We start from the raw sequence: 20,328 nt of genomic DNA, 5'->3' as shown, positions 1-20,328 counted from the left end.
ATAATATTTTTTCATTGAATAGTGGAGTGGTTTAGGAAATTTAAGGCCCCTCTTATGCCGTACTATTCAAAATTTATTTCCTCACAAATACACAATTAATGAAGTAATACTTTTAAGATCAAGCGTACATACTGGTTGTAAGATTAATAAAACAAAATCGGGTAGTAAATGACTAAATAGAAAGTACAGGAACTCTGAGGAAAGTTCAAAACAGAAAGTCCGTAATCAAAGGGCAAACGTAAACGCTCAAATACACCAAAACAAAAGAATAACAACTATCATATTCTTAACGTGGATCAGAAATTTTCATTTGTAAAATTATTAATCTATAATAAGGGAGATTAGGTGTTAAAACCTGACTTTAAGATTAGTTTTGGCTAATGTGATCCTCTTTTCTTACGACTTAGCAATTAGCAACAAAAATATGAAGCTGCTAGTAGACCAAGGATTATATATATATATATACATGAATGAAACTGTATGTATGAATAGATAACCCTTTCAGTGTTTGCGTCCCTCTTTGTAAGACTGGGCACACTTTTTGATTTTTGATTATAGCGTAACTGATGAGTCTTTTGTAGACAAAACGCGCGTCTGGCGTAAATATAAAATTTCAATCCTGGTATCTATGATGAGTTTACATACTAGTTTGGTGGCAACAACCTCCAGTTTAATAAATACTTATTCCTACACATAACGACAATGTATAACATTTTTGTCGCATTTTTCTCAGGAATTACAATTCAGGCCTTGCAATACATTTATCGTACTCAGAAATAAACCAAATTACTGTATAAACTGTTTCGGACACAAGTACTGAAGAAAATTCCAAAACTATGAACCAATGGAATTATGGAGTTTTTAATCACTCTGCGTGTGAGCATTCTTTATCGTGTGATGCATTTTCACATCCATTAGTCATCAACCTCCTTTTTAACGAATAACTTTAACATATAACATTTGTGAGCAATAGCTCACAGTTCAACTTAATAAACTACTGGTATATAAAAAAATGTTGCGTATCGCAGAACCTTATTGGAAAATAAAATAACATTATTGTTATAATATTGATACAAAAACAAACTTAGTCCTACGAAGAATGTGACTGCTTTTTTTTTCAATGTAAAACAAATAATAAAAAAAACATATCTTTACTTTTTTATGAATCTATTTGTAATTTTTGTTTTTGATTCGTCTAACAAGGTGTGCATTTACATGTTTCCATTGTTTAGATGGTTGCTACTGCAATCTGTCACACATTACCACAATCGCACCTGATGAAACAACTTGTCTTAAACAAAACGATACATTTTCGGAGCACATGAGTTCCAGGTTTTGTGCTAATAGTTTATCTCCAGTCTTCTGGTAATAGATTTGAAGACTTTCATTTTTATATTCCTCGTTTTTTTTTTGGCTTTTGTCTAGCTCTGGCTACACGAATCTTAAGGGAATAGCCATAGTGTTCGACAGTCTGTTGTCCGAAATACAACATTTCCCAGAGACCGCTTGACAGACAGCTTTCAAATGTTCTAGACTTATTTTTATTATATTTTCTATTTCATACTTTAAATTATGACTTTACAATTCTTACGGAAGCAATGGGACCATTTTTTGTCTATTGTAGCACAATAACGTATTTTAAACGCAACCCATTGGAGGCAGTCATTCAGAAGGCTTTCATACTAGGTAGCAATCTACTTAAAATATAGATCCCTCATTTTGCTATGCTCATTAGATTTCTACAAATAAGCGAGTTACGATAAATTTGAATTCACTCAGATTGACTTGGAAGGATTGTTTCTTATTATGTGAAGAAGATCTCTTTACCGTGATGTATATGCATGTATTATAGAAGGATAGTACCATTAAGACACTCTCTGGACACACCTTCTCAAAGACCATACTTCATAGAATTGCTGGTCATTTGTATTTCAGAATACGATATCGTCATTTTTATAAAGCGATTTACACTTCTCGAAATTAGTCATTTCTGAGCCTTTCATAGATGACTATGCGGTATGGGCTTTGCTAATTGTTGAAGGCCGTATTGTGACCTACAGTTGTTAATTTCTGTGTCATTTGGTCACTTGTGAAGAGTTGTCTCATTGACAATCACACCACCTCTTCTTTTTCATACATCTAACCAAACAAACTTACCACAGACTTAAGACTGCTTCATATTTTGTCTTCCATTTAGAAATTGACAATATGGGTCGGTTTGAAACAAAGCTACACGACAAAAAATTGATTCTACGAAATTTTCATTTCTAAGTAGCACATTTTTAAAAGCGCCTGTATATGAAAATGAATCTGTATGTCGACACAAACCCCAGTTAATGCGTTTCCCATTTTAAAATAACTTTATAGCGGAATGTAGCTAAAAGGAAGCTATTGAATAAAGTTTCAATTTGGTAAGATTGAGGGTCATCCATTCGCATGTTTACGAACACCATTACTAATTCGTTGACCGTTATTAAATATATGTACCACAGATGACCATATATATGTTCCTATTCCTCTAACCACTCTCCTCTCCTCTCGTCCTCTCATCCTTGATAGTGACGTCACTGAATGAGACTTGTCGACCGATTTGCGCTTGCATGAGTAGCATTGCGGGGTCACATGTGGAAAAGCTTATGGTTACCCTTCTAGAACACCTAAGTTAACCGCTGGTTTCTCATCGGGTTCGAGATGCTTAGTCTTTAGTTTTCTATAATGTGTTTTGTGGTCTTATTTTTCTTCTTTTTTATTTGTAGTTTGCCATGGCGTAGTGAGTTTTTCTTCGACATATATGTTTTGAATATTTCATCGGTATGTTCAACTTTGTTTTTTCTACTTTAATTATGGAACTTTAAATATCCTCGGCCTATGTAGCACACTCAAACATTGACTGTATTCTATCGGAGAACGCGGCGGAGGAGTTTAAATTCACAATATTTTAATGTGCCCTCTCAAGTCGGGAATCTTGCCTGTTGATTTCCTATGTCATTTTAGTATTTGTCGTTGTTTGGGTTTATGGCAGATCTTTGATTGTCTCTTGTTGTTACCAACTATTACTGAATATAACTTATACCAGAACTAATTCATAGGCACCTGTCTGTTGCTCTAGACCGACTGCATATTGCTATCAAGGTCTGTTTTGGTTATTTTGTCGTAGGATAGTCTTATTGGTGTTTACCCTATATCTCCTTTTTTCATACTACATGCTCGATTTCGTTAAATAAAAGTATAAAATGCCAATTGCCTAATTTGTAATTTGTATAAACATAATAATTTATTTTTGCAGTTCTTCAATTAAAAGTTTGAACAGAAACCACGTGTTTTAAAGTTGGATTAATTACAGGTACACTTTTAATTGCCTTTTGTTATCTCATGGTCTTAATTAAAATAAAATTCATAGCACTAACAATCATGAATAGCAATCAACAGCAAAACTAGTCCTTCAAACATATTGTTGTTGTATTTTTAAGGGAATTGTTGTGTCCTATATATTTTCTCACTTTTTTTTAGCCATTCATTCGGCGTTAGCATTGCCGATATATCATATGATTAATTGCCAACGACAAAACATGTGAATAGTAACAAGTCACCATACAGCATAAAACAGTTAGCAAAATTAAACCTATATTACATAACTGCATTGTGCTGGCAAAAGCTCGGTATGAAAAAATATGAAACAACCCAAAAAAAAACATCAACGGCCTTATTTGATTATCTACAAACAAAATTCCTTGATTGGAACTAGCTCATCCAATAATCGACATATTTATACTCAATCCTCCCCGTAACAGGGGACACTGGCATAACAATACTATATAAGAACCAATTATCAAAAAAATAGTCACAAGATTTATTGAAAATATTTACAATATTTTGCATCTAGCTAAAGTACATGGACATACATAACACAGAGATGTATTCAAGGTCTATCATATTAAAACACTTAAAGAGAAACGAAGAGAAGGGACATAAATTACATTTAAGTTTCGGACAAACATATGATATTATCGGGAATGGAATATGCTTTCTAATCTGATGATCTCTCGTTTACCATGAAAGAGGCTCTTAATTAACCTCTCCTAAACAAGAGCTTAAATGCAAAAAAAAATGTGCGCTCCCCCATAACGAATCCAAAATTAGTACGACTAAAAAAAGAGTACATCTGTCGCTTTTTTGGCTTCGATTTTCAGCAGCCCATAATGATAAGATGAAGTCTTATTTACATATGTCATGGAAAAATCATGACAAATATTCGATTTCGCAGTTATAATATATACAATGAGTGACATGTCATATTTTGACAACTAAACGAAAAGGGCATTGCTTCCGAAGTCTCTACATGAAGGTACATTAAAACATACTTATAACTGTGATTACAATTAAACAATGTTTAAATCAATTGGAGTGATGAAATGATTGAAAACTATGTCTTTCTTAATAACTTAAATATTAATTCGAGGAATAACAAATGTATCACATAAAAAATGGGACAACAACGTTTCATTGGAAAAAAATTTCAAATTATAGATATAAATGTATGTCGATATTTTTATAAACAATAACAATAACATAAAATCATTTTAAAAAAGATAGGTATAATTACAATTCAAAAACTTTTAAAAACTATACAAAAATAGCTCAAATTCACAACAAACCACAAAAGGTGATAATAGCATATAAACCTTAATTTTTGATAACATTTGATATCATTTGCGTTCCTATGATTTTGAAGGGGGCAAACTAGACAACGGTATATAGAGATGTACAGGTATAATGTATATGCATGAACCATAAATGTAGTCTCATAAAGGGGGTCACCTTCTCCCCGATACCATAGATTCCTGCCCTCTTATCCGCATCTGTTACACACTGTTATTCACACAATTTTTATGGAGTTATGGCATAGATATGTTAATCTTTTTTTTTCCAAATTCATGAAATTTGGGTTTTATTTGTGCGTGTATGTTAAAGTACTTTTGTCAAAAGTTGCAGGATGGATATGTCATGAGACAGATATTATATACATATAAAGATTAGTCTATGTGACTTTAAACTTAGCTTTGTATAGGAAACGACATGCTGAGACAGAGTTTTTTAATGTGCTAGTTCGCTGGGTAGATTCCTTGGAAAAGCATCCCATTTCGAGCCGATTTATTGCGACCCCTAGCTAACTAGAGGCTGCGGTTTCATATTAATAATACGTGCTTAGCTGATGAGGATTTTTGGTGTACTTTAATTTTGTGCTAAGAAACAATTATGTGTTTTCAACACGTGTTGACACTAATAACAATACATAGGATAAGCTGACTGATCATGCTGATTTTGCATGTTGATTAAAAGACACATTGATGTATAATGTCATAATTTAACTCAATTTTCTTTCACTAAATAAGTTACATTTACCATTAGGATTACCCTTGTAATAAATACTGTTTACCTATAACATGTATTTACTAACAAAACAGATTCTGTGACGCACATTTTTAAATATTTTTTTTATATCTATTAAATAGCAGTGAATTTCAATACTCAGCCATAGTGATGACATATACAAATACAAAAAATGTATATATACAAATACAAAAAATGTATATATACAAATACAAAAAATGTATATATACAAATACAAAAAATGTATACAGTTAAATGAAAAATTAAATAATTACATAAGTATAGATAAAAAAATAAATAAATGATGTATAAAATGTTTAAAGATATTTAACGAAAATGAGAAATTTTAAAGTTTCGAAATACATCATTGCGTTTGCGAAAGGCATTTACTGATAAGAATAAATGATGATTACTCTGTCGAAAATTGGCTTACTATAACTTTGCGTCGGTAAATGGTTTATCACGTTTTCAGTGGTCTTATGTGTCAAGTTCGATTTATTTGATTCATTTTATAATTAGCCAAATCATTATACAAAAATGATGCTATCTGTTGCACTCTCTTTGTCGACTTGATTAAGATCTTTAGTAACTACCTTAGTCAATGCAAATTGAACTTTCCTCCATTTATTTCGAATTGCCTGTATTTTGACAGTTTTCAAATCAACTTCTTTTTGGTGGATATTTTCTAAAACCCATAAAACAAGTTCTTCATGCATATGATTTTCACATGCTATGTTTACAGCAGTTTTGGCGTCTAGCATGGTAGTGTCTACCTTCCGCAATATTGTCTGAGCAACATCTATTTCTCCATGGCGACAAGCTTCAATAAGAGCGTTTCCGATATCTAGCCGTGTGTGTTTGACTTTGTCTAATAACAATACAGCTATTTCGTCCCATCCTTTAATACAGACAGAAAGCATCGCCTTTTGCACAGCAAATATCTTATGGTTGACATTTACTATCAACAGCTGCACGATTTCTGCTTCTCCGTTGTCACAAGCTGTGTTGAATGCTGATGTAAAATCGCAAAGACAGTTGACATGTTTGCCAGTAATAAATGATGATATGTCTATCAAATCAAGTGCACTATCACTAAGGCAGTTTGAATCGTTGTCTATGATAAACGCTACTATGTCTATCCAACCAAATTTACATGCATTTGCCATTATTGTATTTAAATCTAAGCACCGCGAATCAAAATGCCGTAAAACGAAATTTACAACATTTTCGTTTTTTAAATCGGCAAATTCTTCATTCGAAAGAGAAGACAAATCAAAGGCATCTCTGCCAACTACTAATAACATCAATTTGATAATTTCCAGATTTCCATTTACAAGTGCTTCCTTTGTAGCAATCTGAAGGTCAGAAATGTAAAAATGAAAATTTGTTACAAGCCAAACGAAAATATGTGTCCAGCCATTCCGACCTGTTTCCTTTAAAAGTAATTGAAGATTAAAACACTGATAATTACAGTTGTTTAGGAGCCAGTTAGCAATACAAAGGTGCCCGTGGGTACAAGCTTCGATCATTGCTGCATGCAATTTGTATTGGTTACAGTGTTTCTGAACTAAGACCAAACATTCAAGCCAACCAGTGCCGCATGATCCAATCATCACGTTATTAGCATCTAAAAGTTGTATATCAATATTTTCTAATGACCATTTTACGATTTTAAATGCCCTATTTTTGCAAGCTACATTTATTATTTCACCAACATTAAGACCAGAATTGTCCACTTTTCTTAGTATCCATTGAAAAATTCCTATCCAGTCCTTTTTACATGACTCTGCCAACAATTCATAAATATAAATTGCTTTAGGGTCGCATTGTTTAAGAATCAGCCAAACAAGTTCTTTTTTTGTTGCATTCTCATGTCCCTTTCTTTGTACTGGAGCATTCATATGAAGTATACAAGTTAATGCCCGGTCAATGTCGACCAAATGTTTGTCAAATCTTTTATTACAATTCTTGTTCCCATCGTTGGTTTCATTTACAGTTTTGCTTTGATCACACGTTTCAATTATCCAGTGTACAATACCGGTCCTGTAGTTTTTACATGCGACTGACAATACAGCATTTAAGTCAATAGTTGATTTATCTGCACATTTGTATAATAGTTTGTTAATAATTGTATAACCATTGTAATCATTCCTGCACGCCAGAGTACATGCATATTGAAAATCAAACGTGTTGAGACCAGATTTATCCATTAGCAGCTGTACTGTATGATCGCTCCCGTGTTCGCAAGCACAGAGCAAGGCAGCTTCTGTATCAATTAACATTATGTCAACATCTGTAAGGATCCATTCCACAACTACGGTATTGCCAAATCTACTTGCATTATTTAATGATGCCTTTATATCCAGCAAGTCATGGTCAATGTTTTCCCATACCCATTTACAAACATCTAATGATTTCTTTTGCGCCTTTCGACAAGCCGTTATCATTGCAGTAAAAAAATCAAAATCTGCTGCACTGTATTTTCGAAGAAGATAATAGACAAGTTCAAGATCACCATGATAGCAGGCTTTGTCCATTACATTTCTAATATCGAAAAAATGTACAGGTTTATTTTCTAGTAACCATTTAACTGCTGATGAATGTCCAATACTACACATATCTGTCATAACACGAGTTAAATCAATGGTCTTGTCGTTAACACTCTGTAGAAGTAACAGAAGTATCTTTTCATGGCTTTTCTCAAATCTTGAACTATAATGGACCTGTTGAGTCATTAGTGAATTTAATGTAATATCAAGATATAACGGAATATTATCAACTGTGTCCAATACAAAGTCCTTTACAACATCGTGGAAACCAGTCGCACATGCTTTCTCGATTATCTTTTGTACATCAATATATCCTACATAGTATTTTATTGAAAGTTGCATAATTTGCTCCATTTTTGAATGATACCAATTAACATCATCCATACGATTACATGCATATTCTATAATTGTACCAATTTCAATTGATTTGTCGATGTCATGTTTAAAAAGTATTTCTAAAACAGCACAACATCTACCATTAAATGCAACATCAACATGTCTGTTGAGGTTCAAGTTATATTGTTTCTGGTCAAACTGTTCTAATAAGAATTGTACCAAATTGCTTTCATCTATTTCACATGTTTTCGCCATGATTTTGTTTAAACAAACATCATTGAGATTTAAGTGTTTCAATATAAGTTGCACAATTGTCTTCCAGTGAACTCTGTCATCATAATAATCTAACTCTTTAAATGCATCTTCTATAACTTTATTTATATCAATTACTCCCTCAATAGTATCTACAAATACTAATTCTAAAACTTCATACCATCTACCACCAGCTGCAACAGCAACAAGCCTGTTTACATCGCTATACTTTACACCAGTTGTCGATAACAGCAGATATACTATTTGATTAATACTTTGGTCCTCAAAAAGGATAAATTCTAAACTGATTAGTATATCAATTAATTCGTCATTTTCAAATACTTCATGATCATAATTCTTAGACACCCACTGTATGATGTCAATGAATCCTCTTTTACAACACATTTTTACAACTCTGTATATATCCAACCATTTTCGGTTTATATTTCTTAGTATATGTAAAATCAAGTCGGTGAAGATCGATTCATAGCAATTATTATCAAGTAGGTTTTCAATATATCTGGTAAAGTTTATTGAAGAATGATCGACATTATCCAATATCCAATCTATGACATGATATTTTGTGTCATAATATTGATGGCTAAGTTTAACCATGATCTCTGCAATATCAATATTATCATGATTTACATTTTGTAATAGCACCTGTACATGTTCAAATTGAATGCTATAAGTATCTATTGTAGCTAATATTGAATTCAAATTGAGTAAGGAATGGTTGGTGTTTTGTAAAACCCATTTGACAATGTCTTCATATTTTGAATCGAACGCCCGGATTAACGATTTTGAAGGATCAATAGAAAAGGTACTTTCCTGGTCTCCGATGACAACTGATATCAACATTTCATTGTGTGTATGATTAACAGTCAACTTGTTGTCATCGAGTTTCCTTATATTTTTGAGTAAAAGTAGTGGAAAATAATGAACGGTGTAATCTGTGTTATACGATGGTGTCTGTGTTGGTGTTTTGTGTATACAATCAATTAATTGGAATATCAGATCTTCATCGTTCTCTGTAATTATTTTTGATTCTATCAGTCTATTAGTAAGCGTTTTATTATAAGCGCAATTATTGTTCATGAATGATATGATTTTTGTGGCAAGTTCATGATAGTATGTTTTTTCTATTTTAATAACAATTTCATCTTCTTGTTCCATCGAATTTTGCTGGCGGACAATATCCACCATATGATCGAAACTAAGCAGCGGTATGATGGCTCTTGGGTTTATTTTATAATAGGAAATGAGAACACTGTCTTGAATTGCTCGATGTTGAAAATATAGTTCCTTTTCCTGTCTTGATAGATATCGACATGTCAGTTCTTTACAGAAATATTTGATGTCATGCAACATTACAACGGAACTTCTTTCATAACATTCCGTGACAAGTTTTCGGAAGGCCTTAATATCAATACTGTTTTCGTCCATTGACAACATTTTCTCTTGAAAGCAGGTTGTTTGTCTTACTGCAAACCTTATACTGAGGCCGAGTGAAATGGATGCCCGAGTTTGATTTAAGAGTATATAAACCAAGATGACATATTTTATTCCCTTAATGACATTGTCCATACCTTCCCTTCTCATGTTCTCAATTTCTTGTAATAAACTTTTTAAAGGATATTTAAAGAAAGCTGCTCCTAATAATGTAAATTTTCGGTTCTCCGTGAAAAGCCGACAGCATTTTGGAAACCCATGATAAGGATCGCTTCGTATCATTTCTGTTACATCCCGAGAGTTGAAAACTATACACTTATTGTCTGCAGAAAAATGACACGACACATCCAGTTTGTCGATCATGGACACTTTTATTTCCTCAATACTGATGCTATTGACATTGGCATCAAAATTAAAGAATTTCTTTCTGTAAGTAATATCTATCTCTTTGTGTGTACAGTTCATGCAGTTGTCAATAAAAATTCTTTCTTTCTCCATTAATGACAGTTCGAATTCTTTAGAATCTAGATCAAGACAAGCAGTGTTATTACAGAAAATATCATGTGATGACAAAATACTTTGACATTCACGTTTTACACTGTTACGCATTACAAATATTACCCTAACGTTGCGTAAACTAATGTAAGAGTGTAAACTATCAAGAATTGGTATATCAGTATCATCACAAAACTGTTTTCTTGTTCTACCGAAAACGTCTTCAAAAAAAACTATTGTGTTTGCATCTTTTTCTATAATATCTGAGAATTGAGTGAGTCTGTTAAGTTTGATAACGTCAATTTCTGGATCTTTTTCTTTCATTTGTCTTAATATCTCTAAGCTATTTCTACTTTTACCACTTCCCTCTCTACCAGATAATATCAGTACTTTACTGTTATCGAGCATCTGAAGACATGCTGTAACGGCCTGTATTTCTGTATATGTCTGGTCTTTTCTATGGTTATCAATTTCTGCTATTGTTTCATCTAAAAAATATGTCGTCACGTCACTATATATACTCCTTCATTCTATTGTTCTGTATTGGAGGAAATTTGTTTAACAATCTTTCAATTCATATTAAATTTAATGTATGGATATTGTGGATATTGGAATATCACATTTGAGAAATTAATAAAAGGATACTACATAATATACAAACTTCTAGAATAAGATACAAACTTTTAGTATTCGAAAAGCGGTTTTGTATTCAAACCTGTCTAAAAAAAACACCCAAAAAAGTGTTTGTTGTCTGAAGTCAATATTTCACGGAAGTTCTTAGGAATGAATTGATAAATTCTTCAACATGTATATCCATGCGCATCACAGAGATATATATAGTAAACAAGTATATCAACATCACATCTCACTAATGGCTCACAATAAACATTTGAAGGACCCTACTGTGTTTGGTTACATAAACAATACAAAACAAACATCGGCCTTTAGTAAGTATTTTTCATTCAAGCTATCAGTACTTTGAACAAGTTCACTTTTTCTGGAGTGTATACAATTCTTTGGATGTTTTAGATATATTATTTGCTTTTGGTTGTCATTTTTTAAATTCGGTGGAGAGTTTTTAATTTTCAACTCTTTTCATTACAATTTCCCAAAAAGTTTTCTAATTAATTAAATGGATGTTTGAAAAAATCTAACTGAAAGTTTATCTCCTGCAACTCATTACAAACCTTCTTTTGTCATTTAAAAGATAGATATGCTAGATATACTTGCTGGAAGTGTGATGATATTATTAAAGCTGTAAAATGTCCTTTTGACTACTATAATATATGTTTTGGTATTAAAGTTTATATGTATTCCTCTTGATACCAGATTTGCCTCTTTATTGTAGACTTGTTCCTCTAATGTTATGAATCACAGTTTATGTTTTTGCCAAATTCAGGAAAGAACCGTCTAAATTCCTTTTAATTCGTATATTCATCAACGATTATCGTTATCTTAATAGTATTTTGTCGTTAAATAATAGTCAAGTATTCTCCAAGCATATTGACACAATTTACCCAAAGGAACTTAGTATACAATTAAAAACCAATTGTTCAGAGAACAATTGAAGGTCTTTCCACATCAACTTTTAAAGTTATTGAAAAAAAGCTAGTTCTGGTTTACTCAAAGTTAAAATTGGTATCCAATCATAAGTTTCTTTACTCTGATGCGATAAATCAATGGTTTCTATATACTTTTGAGTGAAATAAGAGAGATAATGTGCTACTTCCAGTGAAGTAAATGTCACTTTCGGTCTCATATGATAGCTTCTTTCACACTGATTCCAAAAATATATAGTTTTTATATTTTTTTGCCTGTAAACAAGGGAATAATTGGCCACTTCCGGTTTATCGAAAGTCACTTCTGGTCTTAAGTGTTAAGTTTATGTATTTAAATTACAAAATATATGGATTCCGAGTACTTTTCGGTTGTTGTCTGCTCTATGGTCGGGTTGTTGTCTCTTTGACACATTCCCCATTTCCATTCTCAATTTTATTTTCCATGAAAAAATGCAAAATGGCTACCTCCGGTTTTCTCAAGGTCACTTCCGGTTGTTATTGTTCAAGGTCGTATGTCATCCAACCTTCTGTAAAAGGTCATATGGCTTTATCATGTACCAAGATGGAGTAATAATCAATTAACCTTGTATTATGACATTTCGGGGAAGTAACTCCTATTAGATGCCATTAGATTGTTTCAGACCAAATGTAACATATCTATATTAAAATAAAGCAAACATTTTGCACCTGTTCTTTTATGTTTATGTTTAAAAGTGTCAGAGAAAATGCAAAAAACAAGGAAAATTCAAAATTATGTAATTGACCTTGACCTTTGACCTTGACCTCATTTTCTAAGTTTGGACCCAGTGGCCTCAAATAAAAATAGTCTAGGGTTATACGGTTAACGGTTTATGAGTTACAAAAACATACCAAAAGGTAACGGTATAACCCCTATAAAATTTCATCGAATCGTTTCGATCCAAATTAGCCAAATATTTCTGAGGATGTAACGAACAATTCAATATCTTCTTTTGTTACGAAGGAGATGCACACACTTGATAAACAGTGAATTGGGAGATAACTCTTACAAAGAAAATTGTTCGGCTTAGCACGGTAAAAATTTAAAAGCGCATAAACTGTATGATGCTATATAAGAAATATCTTAGCGACATATTGCGAAACAAAAATTTTACGCGAGAACAAAATTTGGTGGAAGAAAAAAAAATAATAATTAAAAACCAACTGTTCAGAGAAAACCAGGATATAATAGGCATCTTCCGGTTGATTGAAAGTCACTTCTGGTCGTAAGTTTATGTATTTATATTACAAAATATATGGATTCCGAGCATTTCTCCATGAAAAAAGTGCAAACATGGCTACTTCCGGTTTTCTCAAGGTCACTTCAGGTTTATATTTTTCAAGGTCATTTGTCACTTAACCTTTTGTAACAGGTCATATGGTTTTTTAATGAACCAAGTTGAAGTAATAATCAATTAACCTTATATTAAAACATTTCAAGGGCACTAACTCCCATAAGATGCCTTCAGATTGTTTCATATCTTCATTACAATAAAGCAAACATTTTTCACTTGTTCTTTGATATATATCTTTAAAAGTGTCGGAGAAAATGCAAAAACAAGGAAATATCCAAATTGAGAACTTGACCTTTGACCTTTTACCTTGACCTCATTTTCTAAGTTAGGACCTAGGAGCCTCAAATAAAAAGGTTCCAGGGTTATACGGTTGAATGATATACAAGGTTAGTCCCCAGGAATCACTAATGCATATAACTTTACTGGACCAAACCAATTTTCACAATGTCAGGCGACCCTGGGAATTACGAATTATGGGAGCTTCGTTTGGGAGACTTCGTAACAGCATCCTGTAACAATCATTTCTTGTTTCTTTATTAACCAAAAAATATAGAAAAAAAGATATTGGAGTCATTGAGGAATTTAATGAATTTTGATATATATAAACTTAAAATTAAAATTTATTTTCTGTTTGGCTTCATTTTGCTATGAAACAATTTTCAGTAGAAAACGGCCTGACTTTTGCTTCAAGTATTATACATATATAAATAAAATTGAATCCAAGTAAAGATGATGTTTAAAGTTGTGGTTTAACTTTTTTGGCAGATTTCTTGTAGTAACACAGTTTGCAGACATGTCAATAATATACCAACTGGGAAAAGACAGGAGAGAATATGGGATGCAAATGTAAAGCTTGCTACAGGTACTTGATATAACTTACATATATACAATGCAGACAAAAGTCTAACTAATTAGGCCCATGGGCACCTTATAGTAATCAGTCTGTATGTCTGAACCAGTAAACAAATCAAGATTGACTAGGTAAGGTATTCAAAGAAGGTTTTTCATTGTGATTCTTATAATGCAATCTTGGTGTTGAAAGTCTTGTTTTGCCTGCAAAAATTTAGAAATAAAACAATTCCGCAATATGATGTCAACGTTTTTGGCGTTGATAATCAGTGTAAAAATATGACGTCACTTGCCCTCTTGATGTATGTTTTCAACTGTTGGGCATATTTAACTTGCTGTTCACCTCAAATATTAATTAAATAGCACAAAAGGATGTTTTAAAAGTAAGGTCAGATTGGATTTGGTATCAATAGTGCAAAACAGAATGCCTGATCTATTGCAATTTCCAAATGGCTGCCAAATGGCAGTAAAGAACAGGCCTTGTCCTGGCCAAGGCATGTAAATAGAGAATTTGACGGTCAGTTTTTACCAAATTAAAATGTGCGTTACAAAAATATTGTATTAGAATATGTTTTGGATTTATTGAATTGCCTTTACTGCAATAGAATATAGTTTTTTCATTTTTTAATAGCTTCAATAAATGCCGGACTGGGTGAAAGGCAAGTGAACACATTACTATCTGGTTTGAATATTCCTCCTGTGAGCCATTGTTTGATGTCAGCTAGGCAAAAGGATGTTGGAGTTGGACTACAGGAAGTAGCAAAAGAAACAGTCGATCAAGCCCTGTGTGAGGATAGAGAGTTAACTAAAAAGTAAGAAATATTTCTACTGATATTATATATTAATGGCTCCCTCACTTTGGTGGGGAGACATAAATGTATTCTTTTCATCTCTTTCTCCTCTGAAACTATTGAACTAAGTTTCGTGAAACTTGATTGGTAGCTTGGACACCATAAGTAAATAAGAAATGATTTTTCAATTTTAATAGCTTCAATAAATGCTGAACAAGGTGAAAGGCAAGTGAACATTACTATCTGGTTTTAAAATCAGCTCTCAATAAATCAAGCGGTTTAGAAAAAAGTGCAAAAAAGTGTTATATTGAAGAATTTTCAAACTCCATAGGCCGTAATTTCGCAAAAAACCTGCTGACCAAAACAAAACGCAAACTTGATCAGTAACTCATCATAGTAGAGTCTTCTACCAAATTTCAGCTTGTTATCACCAGTTGTGTAGAAAAAATCCCCGGAAAGTTGAAACGTTACTGACGGACAGACTGAGTCGAGCGACTACTATACCTGCTTTCACCTTTGGTGACGCAGGTAAAAAGACCAAACATTGATCTAACATTAATTGACAAACAAACAATACAACAAAATAAAGCAAACAAAATATGACATACAATTAATACAGAAATATTACTGTAAAATCAATGTACATAACGTTGTGTGATATCCCAGCTAAGGAATGGAGTTATCTATTTTTGACCAACCAATTTATCCTGTAGAATTTCAAATGTTTATATATATATGTTGTCAGTATTATACTGTAATGGAAATTGACCATTTTGACTTTCAGAAATAAAGACCAAGATAGCATAACAGCTGCTGTAGATGCAGGATGGCAAATGAGGGGCAGTGGAAGGTATTATAACAGTTTATCTGGTAGGTCATTCTCATCGGTATATACTTTTAAATGATGTCTGTATAAATAGTCCTGGATTTGACATTATTTAATGTATGAATATTATGTGCTTACAAAAGATGAAAATACATAATTATTTAAAGGAGAGGGTTCTGGACACATAAACACATGAAATAAAAATCACAAAAAAAAAAAACAAATAAAAACCCTCTTACATGGACAAACGTGAAATGAAAAGGCCAAAAACCTTGCACAAAATAACCATTTACCACCCTCTTTAAACAAATAACAGGAAAAGTGAACAATGACACACCAACCAATTACTTTAGGTCAAACAGCAAACCACTCTTAATAAAATAAAAGATTTCCATATAATTTTCCATTTTATAATGTCGCAAAAAAATATCAAAACTTTCCACACATCTGTTTCACCAAAAGCCACAATACAAAAGTACCTGCATTTTCATTGAATTAGGGCAAGAGGTCCATTGCTGACTTAACTCTTGTTAAATTTTTTAACAATGAACATGCCAAAAAAATACAGAATGTCAAACTTTTGTGACTGCATTGACCCTGTTCATACATCGATGAACTGGACTGGAAAAACAGTGTTTAATTCTAAAATCAATGCAGCTAAAATATAACATGTGTACAGAAAAGTGTAGAAATTGATAGAACTAGTTCGCCAACTCATAGATTCATAGTTACAAGGAGGGTCAAGATCCATTTGATTTTTGTAAGGTTGTCCAATGGAATTGCGCTAGTGTTAGCTCAATAGTTGGTGATGAAGGCAGCACTACCATTGCTAGACTGCGAGCAAATGTAGATAAGAATATCACAAAGGTGTCCGACTCGAACCATATTAAAAAACTGCTGGGAAACAGTCTATATGAAATAAAGAAAAAACATAAAACATTGACAATTAAAGTCATCCAGTACTTGCAACCCTTATTCAATTATATACTGGCTCAAGGCAAAGGAAACCCAGACATGATTAAACAAAGCATCTTGGCTCTTTGTGATTAACCTTTTGGACAACATCAGAGTTGTAATAACAGTTGGTGCAAGTTCTTGGACAATCCAAATGAGAAGTTTAGCTCATTGCCGCATGGTAAACCACTTTCAGATGGGGCCCTTCAGATTGCTTTGAGAAGTGTGTTCACCACTTATGCTGGGAATGCTGGTAAACTTTCATCACTAGGAAATACACAGCCAAATGAAAGTTTCAACAGAATTGTGGCTTCTAAGGCCCCTAAACAGCAACATTACAGTTCTTCTGGTTCTTTGAAGTTTAGAATAGCCGCTTGTGTTGCTCAGAAGAATGAAGGGAATAAATATATATTAGATGTAAGATTTTACTTTTATTTATTCTCCTGTATTTGTGTATTTAAATATAAAAAAAATTGAAGGAGCCAATACAAATAAATTGCACCAATACCATAATATACAATTTTAGCCTTTGTATGAGGTCGATACAAGGATATATTGACCTGAAAGAAGTATTTTGACTGAGGACGAAGTCTGAGGTCGATATACTTCTTTGGGTCGATATATCCTGTATTGACCTCATACAAAGGCTATAATTGTTATATTATTAATTTCAAACCATATTTGTATCAAAATCATCAGTGTAATATATTCCATCATTTGATTTTGTTGGAATTCTATAGCCTGAGATATCATATTGTCTCAAAGACAATAACAACATATTAATTACAACATATTAGCTGTTATTTCATTTATTTTCTATGGGGTTTTTTGTACATCTTATGTATTTGAAGATTTTTTTCTTCAAATAATCGATCGTAAATATAATTTTTTTCAAAACTTTTAACAATATCATGAAATTCATTGCCTGACGTCACAAAGTATATCGGTTTTCAGATATTCTAAAATAGAACCGTGCAATATGCTTTTTGCTATCCGCCGTTTTCTATCTACTTTCGAAAATATAGTTTAACATGTGACTATCTCTGTACGAATCAAATAAGTTATAATATACGAATTAATAATATTAAGAAATATCCTACTGATAATCTAATTTTGACTTAAATCATCTAGACAAATTTCCAATGTTTTGCCTTGAGCATAACTGATGAATTCTTACTTGAAAAAAAAATGAAACAAAGGATAACAGGACAAACCAACAACAACACATCAATTGATCAAAGACAACGGACCACTCTCCTCGAAAATCAAATAATATAAAAAAACAAATACAGAATTTAGTTATACTGATTAAGATTGTAATTGACATATCATGTTAAAATAGGTCCCTAGGTGCAGGACCTGAAGGGGAGTGCATTATGCTTTTTTATCACATGACATGGAATCAAAATGTTATTATTAATCTGAATGGCTGATTGTTTGTGACAACAATGTCGAATGAAGGAAGCTGTATCCACAGGTAGCTGTGTTACCTTTGTAATATCTTCAATGCAAGTTATCTCTTTTAATTATGCAGAAATGAAAGTATTGCAAATCTAATGAGAGATAATAACATGAACAGTAATTATTATTTATAATATGATATTTCTATATTTTAGGTTAACAAGAATATGTCAGTATCCCCAGGATATTTCACTCAACGTTAATCAGTTCTTAGAGATCTTAACCACAGAAAAGGAAAAGCTATTGCAAATACCTATAAGTTCAAACAAAGACGAAGAAATTTGAAGTCAACAAGGTACCTAAATTTTTACCACTTTGTTAAATGAGACGGAATGTTTTCCAAAAGGGCCTATCTTTTGGGGGATTATTTCTGTGTTGCTCTTTTTTAATTCTGAGGGGAGGGGAGACACAGTGTCGGGTAACCATATAATAATGATATAGTATGTAAACAAAAACATATAAATGTCAAGACTTCATTCAGTTTGTGAGTAAGTCAATCAAATCCTCCTACAGTTCATTATCATTTGTGAAATAATATAGATAATAAGGACACACAAATTGCCCTATACATGTAGGATTTACTCTATCCGTATGTCTGTCCTTCACTAATTCCTATGTTGTATGATAACTCAATTTAATTTGACTGATTGGTATAAAATGTATTTACAATGTAAAGCATCATCCTATTGATTCTGAAGTGTTTGCGATTTAATGGACTAAGGCTGAAGAGACCCTTTATGATGCCTCATTTTTCTAGTTATTCATTCGCATTATTTCAGACATCAAAAGCTTGCCACTAGGGAAGTTAGAGAAGGTGTCACTTATTCTTCTGGTATTGATCTGAAAGACCACCCTTCAGATGACATTGAAAAAATTCCAAGTCCATCACTGCAACCTGCATACCAATTGATTGAATGGACCACCAAAGTGAATCAAATTTTCTTCGACATTGAAGCAACAGGCTTAGGTATGATTGCAATAAGAAGATATATCTGCACTATATAAATTTTGATCTGACATATATATGTTTTCAGAATTGCTTTAATATGGACATGGAGAAACTTTTATTCAATGTTGAAATTGCAACCATATTTTTCATTAAAAAAAATTTTGAAACTTTATTCATGTGCCTAAATTACCAGACAAATTCATTATAAAATCGATCAACTGCAAATACAACATATGCACAAAGGAAAACAAAAACGATGAACCACACTAAAACATAAATTAATTTCAGGTACTCTAAAAGGGTGAGCAGTTTGTGCTATATATTATACTTGTATGCCTCTAAGATATTGTGTATATAAAAAAGATGTGGTATGATTGCCAATGAGACAACTCTTCACAAGAGACCAAATGACATAGAAATTAACAACTATAGGTCACCGTACGGCCTTCAACAATGAGCAAAGCCTATACGGCATAGTCAGCTATAAAAGGCCCCGAAATATGTATGGCTACTTTGCTCAAACAACAATGTATGGTCAGATATTAGGTCCCCAATTTCCAAAACAATTTATTCTTAAAATGGACTGTTCAGTACCCAATTTTAGTTATGGCCCCCGATTTGACAAGTTTAGCTTCAATTTGATACTATCTTGAAAACAAAAAAGGAGATTGATGAACATTCAAATAGCATAAATGATAAGAATGACATGCTTCACAAGCTTGGGCTTGTAAAGTTTACGAAATTTCTAGTCAATGCATTTTCAATTTTTTTTGGCATGGTATGGTTGGCTAGTGCTTATTCAATATGCCTATCATGAAAGTGATTTTCCAATACTATGCTTTTTATATTTCAGCAAGAAATCTCACATCACACAGATTTCTGCAACATCAGACAAAGGTTCCATCAACACATATGTTCTTCGATAACACCTAAGGCACAGAAAATAACAGGGATCAAAGTTGAAGGAAGCAAGATGTTTTGCCATTACATGGAAGTAAAATCTATTAGCATCAAAGAGGCTTTGGAGCTTTTTCTACAATTTTTATATCGGAACAAGGCAAACGTCACTATTGGTCATAACACCAAGTCATACGACATACCAGTGCTATTTTGTGCTTTAAATAATTGTTCAATTATGAATGAATTTTCAT

The 20,328-nt window shown here is 32.5% G+C and overlaps 3 protein-coding genes across 3 annotated transcripts in view; 1 reads left to right on the top strand and 2 right to left on the bottom strand.

Moving 5' to 3' along the window:
* The window catches only part of LOC127705292 (di-N-acetylchitobiase-like), a 393,977-nt gene that overhangs the window by 277,579 nt on the left and 96,070 nt on the right, over positions 1 to 20,328 (top strand). The window lies entirely within an intron of this gene.
* Positions 1 to 20,328, bottom strand: part of LOC127705295 (myotrophin-like) — an 85,164-nt gene that overhangs the window by 8,922 nt on the left and 55,914 nt on the right. The window lies entirely within an intron of this gene.
* Positions 3,833 to 20,328, bottom strand: part of LOC127705286 (uncharacterized) — a 42,466-nt gene continuing 25,970 nt past the window's right edge. Inside the window, exon 4 of the mRNA XM_052209605.1 lies at positions 3,833 to 10,963. Within this exon, the coding sequence (XP_052065565.1) occupies positions 5,919 to 10,963 (5,045 nt within the window). The 3' untranslated portion in view covers positions 3,833 to 5,918. The remainder of the gene's footprint in view (positions 10,964 to 20,328) is intronic.

The sequence above is a fragment of the Mytilus californianus genome, unplaced genomic scaffold (genome assembly GCF_021869535.1).
Source record: "Mytilus californianus isolate M0D057914Y unplaced genomic scaffold, xbMytCali1.0.p SCAF_6, whole genome shotgun sequence".
NCBI lineage: Eukaryota > Metazoa > Mollusca > Bivalvia > Mytilida > Mytilidae > Mytilus > Mytilus californianus.
This window is presented reverse-complemented; position numbering and strand designations above follow the sequence as displayed.